The 11,577-nt window shown below is 40.4% G+C and overlaps 1 protein-coding gene across 2 annotated transcripts in view; it reads left to right on the top strand.

Annotated features, from left to right (window-relative positions):
- The first annotated feature begins 3,063 nt into the window (after positions 1-3,063).
- Positions 3,064-11,577, top strand: part of COPZ1 (COPI coat complex subunit zeta 1) — a 278,926-nt gene continuing 270,412 nt past the window's right edge. For both annotated transcript variants that reach the window (XR_010084106.1, XM_063428429.1), the window contains exon 1: positions 3,064-3,137. Coding sequence is in view for 1 of the 2 variants with exons in the window: in XM_063428429.1 (XP_063284499.1) it covers positions 3,120-3,137 (18 nt within the window). In the remaining variant the exon portion in view is untranslated. The remainder of the gene's footprint in view (positions 3,138-11,577) is intronic.

The raw sequence follows: 11,577 nt of genomic DNA, 5'->3' as shown, positions 1-11,577 counted from the left end.
CCAAGGTGTATATATGGCTGAAGGACCCAAGTCATATGCTAAAGTGATGAGTTGTTTTTTGTTTTACATGTATAGTTCATTAAAAAAAAAAATTTAAAAAAAAATAGATATTTGAGGTGACCGTTAACCTTAAAGTACTATTGTGCGCTCTCACTTTATTACTTGTGTATTTTTTTATAGTTAATTCATGGGTGCACATCTGCACTTTATCCGATTTATACCTAGCGTCATTATACAGTTTTTTTACATTTGATTTGTCTTATTCAAGACCTCCTGTGAATCAGTTATTTTGTCCAAAGGCTTTCAACGGTTTTAGGTCTATTGAACCTATCCTTGAAAACTTTTCTAAATGAATTTTGGAAATCCAGAGTAGAACTATGCACATGTTCTCTCTGGATACACTATACAAGTTAAGTCTCGTTCCTGAATTTCACCCTGAAGTTGTATCAAAACTTCACTTATCCAAAATATATAATCCTTCATTCTAGTTATCCTAATCCATCCTCAGAGGCACCTACTGTATATTCATAGATAGAATCTACAGAATCATACCAGTATGCAAGCCTTTGTCATTCTTTAAGGATCCAGGAAGGGAGAACAAGCTTCTACAGCAACACTTAGAAGGTGGATAATTGTTGCCATCTCTAAAGTATACACCTCAGCATTATTTACAGCACATTTTCATCTGGAAAAATAATCAACTAGGACCATGTATATCTTTTGGGCTTCAAAGGCAGAGATTTCAGCAAAAGATATACAGAAAGTAGTAGTGTGTTCTTCTAGTAACAATGTCGGATCTAGAGAGGACTTCCAAGTTTGGCAAAGAATTATTATCCTACACTACCTCCAATAAATACATTTCTATAGTTAGCAGCTGTGTCCAGCAATTCATTTAGGCTAGGGTATATCCCACTTGTGATGCTGCCATGGTTAGCCAGGAAAATAGAAAGTAATTCAGACTTTGACTTCTCATTTTGCATGGCAGCATCACAGGATCCCCCTCTTCTGCTTAGGTAATTTTGATTTGAGACTGCTGGGACTGGGAGTAGCATTTATAACTTTAAATCGTATTCTTCTTAATTGTATTTTAAGCAGGCCTGTCATTCATCTTTGTTTTCCCTCCTTAGGTCTCCTGTATCTTAAATGATTACTCTCCTCCTTGATACTTCCTTTATGTTTCTCTTTTCTTTCTTAATACCAAGTGTGGCCACTTAGTTCTCTTCTGCCCTTGATGTCTGCTGTTGGCCCTTTAGGGGGATAGCTTTTACCAATGTGTGAATTGTGGCCACATCTGATTGGCTACTGAAACAGAACCTACCGTAAGTTCTGCCTGTAGTTACATTTTGTTAACTAGAAGATTTATAGATAAAACTTACTTCAAACACAGGGAGCTATATAGGAGCAAATTAGACCTTTGTTTTTCTTTACAGGGCCACTTTAAAAATGTACCTTAAGGTTTACAGCCCATTTGTGATGCTGCCACAGAAAATAGCCAGAAAGAAAAAAAAATAAAAAATTACAGAGTCTGAATTCAATTTTCTATTCTACACACACTGACTGTAAACTGATTAGTCATACTTCTGTGGTTCAATTGGTGTCCAATGTTAGCAAGGTTCAATACATGCCCCCACCCGATTCTTTATCTTTATTATGGACTTTTCCATTATGCATAAAACATCAGTACTGCGCATCTATGCAAATTACATCTACACAAGTCAAAGTTTTCACAACTTTAGCTCTTTTTACAAACACCATGAAAATAGCCTAAGCTGCATAAACAAATCCATTAAGCATTAGAGAAAATTCTAACAGTAAACCAGGCCACAATCCATTCGTTTGAATGAGTCAGAATGTGGTTAAATCATACATACTCTAGGTCTAGGGGAATACTTAGAAATAGAGGATAACTATCCTTTGCAGTAAAGCATTTTAAATAAATACGCCACCTGAATCACTGACTTTCAGAATACCAGCCTACCTTCTGCTAATAATTTTACATTTTACCAGAAATCCCTAGGACCTTTTCTCATACTCCACATCTTGCTGTATTAGCATCAAGGTGTTAAATCTGGCAGGATTTTAGGTTTAAGAGATCTCTTTTGATTTATACCCAATAAGTCATTTAATCTATGATCCCACAAGATCCTTTAGAATGTAAGCTCATGGGCCATCTAGCTATGCACTTTGTATAAAACAGCTTAAATGGCTACATATCAGCTTACAAGCAGGGCCCGCTCTACCTTTTGTATTTTTCTGTGTATACCTAAATGTACAGCGCTGCAGAATATGTTAATAGCAATTTTTTTTAATGTTCCGTCCCCATTAAATACCCTACTCAAAAAAATAAATTTTTTTAACTTCATTAACAGATCATTTATACTGCCTGACACTCATACCCCAACTTTAAAAATTAAAAAAAAAAAAGTAGGAACTATGGCCGCCTTCCACTAATGATGATAACTATCCAGTCTTTTGGTAGCCTGCCAGAGTAACCGGCTCCATACACTCAGATTAAATAAAATGGCCGAGCTCTGTTTCCCTATATCAATTCCCAACACATCACTCTGGAGCAGGCTTCAGCTACGACAGCCGTATCCAATAAACTCAGTGACAATCACTGACACAGCTCCTCTATCGTGCACCCTGCCCGCTGCCTATCCCTTCAAAATGGAACAACGCGACGGAAGCCACGTCTTAAGCCGTCTGCAATCACCATGGCAACCATCTGGCCAATTGCAGATTACGTTTTAGGCCTCCCCGCCGCTTTTTTTTTTTTTTTCCTTTTAAGCCAACCTACAAAGGTCGCGCTGATGACGTCACGTCAAATGCCCTATCACCGGGCGAGTATGAATGGCGTCTCGGGCATGCCTTGCTAAGCTAACCAATAGGAAGCGCAATGGGAACTGACGGGTCCAATGATTTGTAGCTTCCGCCCGGACCTAAGCGACGAGAGCGCTTCGCTGTAGCCTCGGCCGGGCTGCAGCCAATCAAAACGCGGTAGAACGTCCTTCGGCGGACAGTGAGCCAATCAGAACTAAGGAGGGCGGGATCTGTTGATGTAGACTGACAGGTCAGCTAACCTATGCGTGTATTGCTCCACGTCTGCAGGACTGAGTAAAATGGACGCGGTGCTGCTGGTAAGTAGGGCCGCAGCTTCTGGAAAAGGGGACTAGTCCAGGAGCACTGGCAGCTACCTCTCGGCACGGCAGTGGTAGTACTTTACGGCTGCCATCAAGCGCAGCCAGGCTGAGGTTTTACTGGGCATTACAAGTGCCATAGTCCCAGATACAGTGCATGTCAGAGAGTGGGCATCACTGCACCAGGAAAATCAAACCTATAGGTTACTGTGTGCTGTTATCTAGTTATCTGTTTGCTGGTTAGAATAGGCCACAACCTCTGGCAATCCAGATATTATGAACTACATATCCCATAATGATCTTACAGCCATAATGCAGGCAAAGCATCACGGGAGATGTAGTCCAGAACATCTGGAGTGCCAAAGGTTGCCTATAGAGCATGGGTCCTCAAAATCTGGCCCCGCAGATGTTGCTGAACTACAACTCCCATGATTCTCTGGCTATCTATGTAATTCAAAGAATCATGTGAGTTGTAGTTCAGCAACATCTGGGGGGACGGAGTTTGAGGACCCATGCTATACAGTATTGTATGGGTGTATTGTAAGCTGCTGTCAGTACATGTTGATATACCTAATAATACATGAGTGTATGTATTATTGAATGAATACAATTGTAGTAATTAATTAAGTCCCCCAGCAAGGTAGAATTTCATGGGATTCTTGCTTTGTCCTGGCGCAGTTTATGGGGACACTGTAGACACCCAGACCACTTCAGCTCATTGAAGTGCTCTGGGTGCAAACTCCCATCACCCTTAACCCTGCAGTGGTAATTATTGCAGTTTTTATAAGCTGCAATAATTGCCTCTGAGAGTTAACTCCTCCTCTAGTAGCTGTCTACCAGACAGCCACTAGAGGGACTTCCGTATTGAAACTCACTTTTGGTCCGTTATCTGCCGCTGGACGTCCTCGGGCTCTGCATGAGTATCTCTAGCGTCAGGTTTTCCCCATAGGAAAGCATTGAATAACGCTCTCCTATGGGGAGATCCTAATGCGAGCGCGGCCATTACCGCACATGCGTGTTAGGTCTCCCCCGTCGATGGGGGAGGAGCGTGGGTAGAGCTGAGAAAGCGTCCAGGGACATCGGCGCTGGACCCAGGTAAGTGACTGAAAGGGTTATTAACCCCCTTCAGTGTTGTAGAGGGGGCCTTGACAGAGGGGAAACCTATAGTGCCAGGAAAACGAGTTTGTTTTCCTGGCACTATAGAATCCCTTTAAGGCTCTGTCATTTAGTTGAGGCAGTTATGCACCTGACAAAGATGTCCTCAGAGTCAAACCTTCTACTGTTCGTGACTTCCAGGGCACTGCCAAAAAGCACAAGGACAGAAAGGATTACCCTACTCAAACAACAAATCCAATATTTATTTTTAGTAGCAAAGGAACACTGTAAGCACCATAATCACTACAGCCTGCCTTAATTGTTAAAATGCCAGTAATGCTCTGACACCCTCACTGTGTACGGTTAGACTGTCTAAAATTGGTTTGACAACTTAGCTGGAGTCCACTGGGTGCTTACTGCCAGCACCTATTGAGCATAGTATGGACAGTCTCTTTGGTAGAGAGCATCAGCCAAAGCGCCAGTGAATGCATCCATACGCCATTGGGCTTAGCTTGGCAATCGCCTTGTGGGGCAGAAGAGGCATTGGCGGGCGCCTTACAGACTGCATATTGGTTGTCAACCCATTCTAAAATGGTTTGGTTACTTATAATGTGAGAGTGCCAGAGGACGCCCGGCACCATAACTAAAGCAGGTTGTAGTGAATATGGTGCTTGGAGTGTTTCTTTAAAGTTTGCCCAGTGTTATGTTCTTCATGGCTTTACTTTTTAAATAACACAAAATGCTGTGGCCCAGTCACAGTTTTGCAAGGGTTTGCACTTTTACATTAGCCACTGCTGTATGGTGAGCCTTGATCTATGTCAGATATTGGCCCGTTGCCATTCATTGCTTGAGAGAGTCAGCTGACCTCTCCTGTGAATGACATTCTGTGCATAGAAATATGCCCTTAATTGACATTAGCCAGCCCAGAATGCTGGTTCGGGTCCGGGCTGGCTAATAATGCTGTTAGAGGTGGCCATACCCCCGGCAGCCAAGGGGTTAAACTCAGTATGTATAGCATTTTCTTAGCGATATGCTGCACATACAGACACCATAACCACTTTAAATCACTGAAGAGATTTATGGTGCTTGAAGTAACCCCGCTAAAGAATATTGGACCTTTGCGGGGTAAAATGCATAAATAAACAATGTAATTTTTAGCACACATAAATCTATTCACTAAACTATTAAGTGAGAATTACACCTTTTAGGCCAAAATAGCCACATTGGGGTGAAAACTTCCAAGTTACCCATTCGAGCTGTGTGTTTAACGTGCTTCTTCCTCTAAGAGAAGCATCTAATTGTAAAAAAAATAGTCATCAGGGTTGATGACTTAACAGTAGGAAGATTGGGCTGCAGTGAGTGGTTCTGGCGTTGTATAAAGGTCAGTTAAATAACCATTTTAATTATTAAAAAACAAAGTGGGGGGCATAAATTCAAACTTTAAGGAGAATTGTCACCTCAAAACTAATTTAATATAATAGTTTTAATCAAACTTTGAAAGGAAATTGTTTGTTTTTAAAATGCATTATATGTAAAAAAAAAAAAAAAAAAGAGAAACTCATCCCGTACCTTTCAGTTTATTACCGGATACATTATATACTAAAGGTAGGGATGAGTTTTTCTCTTTTTTTTTTTTTTTTTACATTTATATTTTTTTACATATGCTGCATTTAAAAATAAATTAAAACACAACAATTTCCTTTTGCCATATGCATGCAATTTTGGTTTGACAGTGTTTGAAAACCGTCTCCATGATCTTCCCTGCTTCATTCACTGCACAGAAGCAGGGAAGACCAGAGAGACTTTCAGTTTTTGTCCTTTCACCCCTTAAGGACACATGACATGTGTGACATGTCATGATTCCCTCTTCTTCCAGAAGTTTGGTCCTTAAGGGGTTAAAAAGTAATACATCTAATTAGAAAATAATTATATTTTTATTGTTCCTTTAATATGTATTTGTGAGGTGGGAACAATTTAAAAGCAGAAATCAGCACCTCTTTATCCTGCAATTCGGTCCCTCCATCTTAGAGCTTATAACAATGATTGTATGTGGCAGAACACAGATGATGATAATATGAATTATTTCTACTTCTCCTAACTTGCAATATGTGCTATGGTTCTGCCAGTACTGATCTGGGTTGTAATGCAATATGCCAAGTCTTTACTTTAAAAGAAAATGGAACATTGCATTAGAACATATTAACATAACATTAACATTAAGTTCTATCTTTCCCCCCTCCCCCCCCGATGTTTTATTCAATTGTTTACTTTACACAGAAATTGCAGTCACCCTATAAAGGGTCTCTGTCACCATCTAGTGTTTTTGCATAATTTTCAAAGATCCCAAACAGTGACTGCTCCTCTAGCAGTGTAGTGGCAGAGGAAGGTGGGTTATACTCAACTGAACCTGCCCTTCATGGCCTTGCTCTAAATGTGGGTCCTCTTCAGCTCCTGGTCGATCCTTCAACTGCTGGTATCTTATGTCCTAGTTGTAATCGCGTCCATGCAAGTGACAACTCTGGCTTGACAAGCTCTGTTTTTTGGGTTTTTTTTTGGTAAAGCGTAGGAAAAATACTTAGGCAAAGCAGTCCCTACTAACTTTTAGTTTGGATTTTGTTTTTTTTTTATTTATTTTGTATGTGTTTTACTTTTAATATTCAGGCATATTTTAAAATACATTATTTCTGTTTAAAGGACCACTATAGTGGTCCTCGTTTTCCTGGCACTATAGTTTTAATGGGTTCCCCCCACCCTCATGGCCCCCCTCCCGCCGGGCTGGGGGGGGGGAAACGGGTTAAACACTCGCCTTTCTCCAGCGCTGGGCTCCCTCGGCGCTGGAGACTCTCCTCCTCCTTTGGATGTCATCAGCTGAATGCGCATGCGGGGCAAGAGCCGCGTGCGCATTCAGTCAGTCCATAGGAAAGCATTCTCAATGCTTTTCTATGGACGCTGGCGTTTTCTCACTGTGAAAATCACACTAGAGGCTGGATTAACCCAGACCAATTCGTTGAGCTGAAGTGCTCTGGGTGCCTATAGTGGTCCTTTAACCCCTTAAGGACCAAACTTCTGGAATAAAAGGGAATTATGACATGTCACACATGTCATGTGTCCTTAAGGGGTTAAGGAAAATTGATCATTTCGATTTTATTTTTTGGCGATGTATTCATTAGATTATACCAGTCTTTGTGCTGGACTAGGTGCAGTAGTAGTGTCAGCTGCTCCTAGGGCTATATGAAGCCGTAACTATCTGATGAGCAAATTCAAATAAATTACATTGCTTTTTCATTCTACACATGCTACACTTAGCAATTTACATGGAAGAAATATTTTACATTATCTCAAGCTCTGTTACTGGATTTGATAAACCCAGGCATCTAAAGAAAAAAAGGACTTTTTTTTTTATTTTTTTTTCATATTCGCTTGTTTTAATAATTTTTATTATTTTTTTTTTTTTAAATGCTCTATTAAATATATATTTAACATAATCTGGATTACAGACAGGATTTGGGGCTACATTAGTGGAGAAGCATACACGTTGTGTCGAATATTTATTATTTCCATTTATATAGCTCCAACAGATTCCGTAGCGCTTTACAATATTATGATAGGTGGGATTTAATTATAAATAGGACAATTACAAGAAAACGTACAGGAACAATATGTTGAAGAGGACCCTGCTCAAACGAGTTTACAGTCTATAGGAGGTGGGGTATAAAACACATTAGGACAGGAAATATCAATCAAATAAGGGGGGAGTGAAGCAGTCCCTTTAGGAAAGAGCAAGAGACAGGTATGTAAGGTAGAGGTTAGTCTGGGAGGCCATAAGCTTTCATAAAGAGATGGGTTTGAAGGCACTTCTTAAACGATTGAAGACTAGGGTATTCCATAGGAAGGGAGCCACCCGCGAGTTCGTTTTCTTTAGCTGCACTTGTGTAGATATTATGGAATGTAAAACTGATTGGGAAACCGTTGTTTTTTTGTTTTTTATTATAGTTTAATTTAATATTGTATTATGTTTACAAATATGGTATCAAAAGAAAACCCTATTTCTTCTTTTAAAAGTGATCTATAATGTGTATGGGTGCACAGGGTGAAATTGTGGTACAAAGAATACATGGCAAATGGCCTTGGTCACAAGCTTGTTAAAGTTGTTGTGGTGCATATAGTGTCCCTTTAAATGACTTTGTTTATAAAGCCCTAGTCACACCAACCTGCTCGTGAATTACAAAGCCTTCCTAAAAATTAGCCTGTTTAATTTAAAATTCATCTCCAGCTATGTTAAAAGTCTGCTAGAGCAGGCAGGAGCCTCCTGTGTGTAATTAAAAATGATCAATCACAGCCAGGGGAGGTGTGGCTAGGGCTGCATGAACAGAATCAAAAGTGATTTAACTCCCAAAATGGCAGAGCATTGAACTGTTAGACTGTATGGACTTGATCTATACATCCAAACTGCTTCATTAAACTAAGTCTCTTTACTTTAAACTACAGTTGTCATGCTGCAGTTTTAGTGTAAAGATTATGCTACTGCTCATTTCTCTACCATTTAGAAGTTAAATCACTTTGTCTATGCAGCCCTGGCTGTGACTCACACAGCCAACATGATGATGATAAATGGTTTCATCAGATGTGATAGCACGGTCACTATGTTTATTTTAGAAGTATTTATTTCCTGCTCTGTCAATTGGATCTTAATCACACACACAGGATGCTCCTACAGGTTTTCTATTAAGAGAATGAAAGAAAGTCTGAATTAAACCGACTGTGCAATGTTTTAAAGGGACACTATAGTCACCTGATCAACTACAGCTTATTGTATTTGTTCAGGTGAGATCTATAGCTCCCTGCAGGCAATCTAATGTAAACACTGTATTTTCAGAGAAAATACAGTGTTTACATTGATTGATAGGAATACCTCCAGTGGCCATCACTCAGACGGCCACCAGAGGGACTTCCTATCATGTAGGGCCCTAAAAAGGCCTTGTGCAGGAGAGAGAAGGCACTGTGTGCGCGCCTTCTCTCTCCGCCTGTCAGCAGAGGAGAGGGGGCAGGCAAAGACCGCGAGCTGAGCTGTCAGTCAGCTTGCGGCCGCGCGCATGTGTGGTAGTGCGCTCAGGACTTAATAGGGCGGCATGAATGCCGCCCTATGAAGTATGTGCAGCAAAGCCGCGCATGCGCACAAGGGAGCAATGACGCTTCCAAATGGAAGCATCGTATTGCTCCCTGCTCGCGCCCGCCTATTTTAACGAAATAGGGGGCGCGGCTTCACGAGGCTCCCGGCGCTGGAACCAGGTAAGTAAAATCGTCTGACTGGAGAGTCCCTTTAAAGATTAGATCTTTCTTTACAGTAAATGTGTAGGTAACATGCAATGGAGGTGTGGCTAGGGATGCATAGGCAAGGTAATTGAGCAGTGCTGCTTCAGGGGGCATAATCTATACACCAAAACCACTTCATTAAGCTTATGTTGTTTTGCTGCTTATAGCGTACCTTTAAGTTGATCTGGAATTGGACTATACGGTGTGGGAGGCCCTGGTCCCGGCTGACCTAGGTAAGAGGCAGACTGTTGGAAAATGGTCTGCCCCATTACTGTGGAATGGCGCCATAGTACTCTTAGTGTCATAACCACTACAGCGGGCTATAATGGTCATAGTTTTAAGTCACATGACTGTTTCAGTCTCGCATAAGTGGGTACTAATTAGTCCACCTTTGATCATGTAGTATACACCTGCTACTGGGGAGGGGGTGGGCAATGTCCTGAGACTAAAGCCACAGTTTACGGCTGCTATATTTTTTAATTAATCACTGTCTGTAGTAACCCTTTGTGATAGGTGCGCTGTAAATTAATCTTTGTAATTGAATGATATGAAGTTCCAGGTATAATCAGCTATAGTTCATATAACAGTGCCTCATCCTGTCCAGCTTTTTAATGCTTGGGTCAGTATTTATTTACATCTGTCTTTTGAGAGGTAATTTTACCGCTAGTAAATAATGCTCGTACAACAATTAACTACGGTACTCACTCAGCACCTTGCAGCAGGAAAACTCTCAAATCCTGTATCATTCATCTTCCATCTCGGGAGTAGAATAAATCGTGCAGTGTTCTTGCATAATAATGAATGAAGAGCTGGGATTTTTTTTTTGTAATGAGATGTTTTCTGTTTACTAAAGCCCACTAGTATCGTGAGAAAAGTGATGCAGCTCTGCTTGTTAAAATGCTTTGGTGGCACTCGTTCAATAGAGTCCTAATTATTACAATGGAGGTTTTCTCTTGCATTCTTAACTAGAATTCCTGCTTTGCATCTAAAACAAGAGTTGAAATGGCAAGGTGCAAGGTCACAACGTCTATTTAGAAATTAGTTGTCTCTACAGTTGTCACTCCTGTGCATATGGGCTGCTTGGGGTGAGATTAAAACCTCCCCTGAACTGTCAGTTATTGCTGTGAGAAAGTGCTTGGTTTGTGCTTTTATCTGACACAGGCCACATGCTCCCTAACTATGCTTTGAGTGGCAAGGAACCAAGCCAGATCATAAAGATGTCCATGCTTCATTTCCTACACTTTCCTTCATGGGATCCTCTGTTGATATCTGTGTTGTACATTCTCGAATGCACAAGAATTTAGGACTAACATAAGCTTGTGGCAGATAAATCGCCGAGCTGAAGAGGACCTGCAGAAGAAGATGGCAGTAGCTGGCTGTGAGGGACAGTTTATGCTAAGTAAGGAGTACCTTTTTTTTCTGCACCCCTGGGTCACCATCTGGCGTCTTTAAAAATTATGCAACCAATCCAGGAAGTGACAGAGCCACTTTAAATTAACATGCCTAAAAGGGAACAGCTAATATGTACAGATCTCGTCACAATTACAACTGCATAACACTTGCTACAGCAATAATATATTTTATAAAATTTGACAAACTGTGTTTGGTATATAAAGTAATTTGATTATTGTGACTTAATGGTTATTCACTAATTGGAGAATTCACTGTGAATTTAACATTGCAGGCCAAAGGAGCAAGGCTGTAGAAATGATCTAATTCCGCTACCAGTTGGGCTACTTCTTTGGCCTTACATTTGAAATTTACTTTGAATTCCCAACAATTCTCTCGTTGGTAAATAGTGTATGTTTAACCCCTTAAGGACACGTGACATGTCATGATTCCCTTTTATTCCAGAGGTTTGGTCCTTGAGGGGTTAAGACAGAGGTAATTGTCCACATTCTGAACCAAAACAAAACCATGAATTATCTTCAAGTGCTCCCAATTATATATAATTTGTTAAAGGACAGAAGGGCTTTATTTATACAAAAAATAAAAAATGAGTTTTTTTATTTTAATTTAATTTTTTTAAAAT

Source organism: Pelobates fuscus, chromosome 1, assembly GCF_036172605.1.
Source record: "Pelobates fuscus isolate aPelFus1 chromosome 1, aPelFus1.pri, whole genome shotgun sequence".
Classification (NCBI taxonomy): domain Eukaryota; kingdom Metazoa; phylum Chordata; class Amphibia; order Anura; family Pelobatidae; genus Pelobates; species Pelobates fuscus.
Note: the sequence above shows the minus strand (reverse complement) of the source record. Positions and strands in the feature narration are given on the sequence as shown.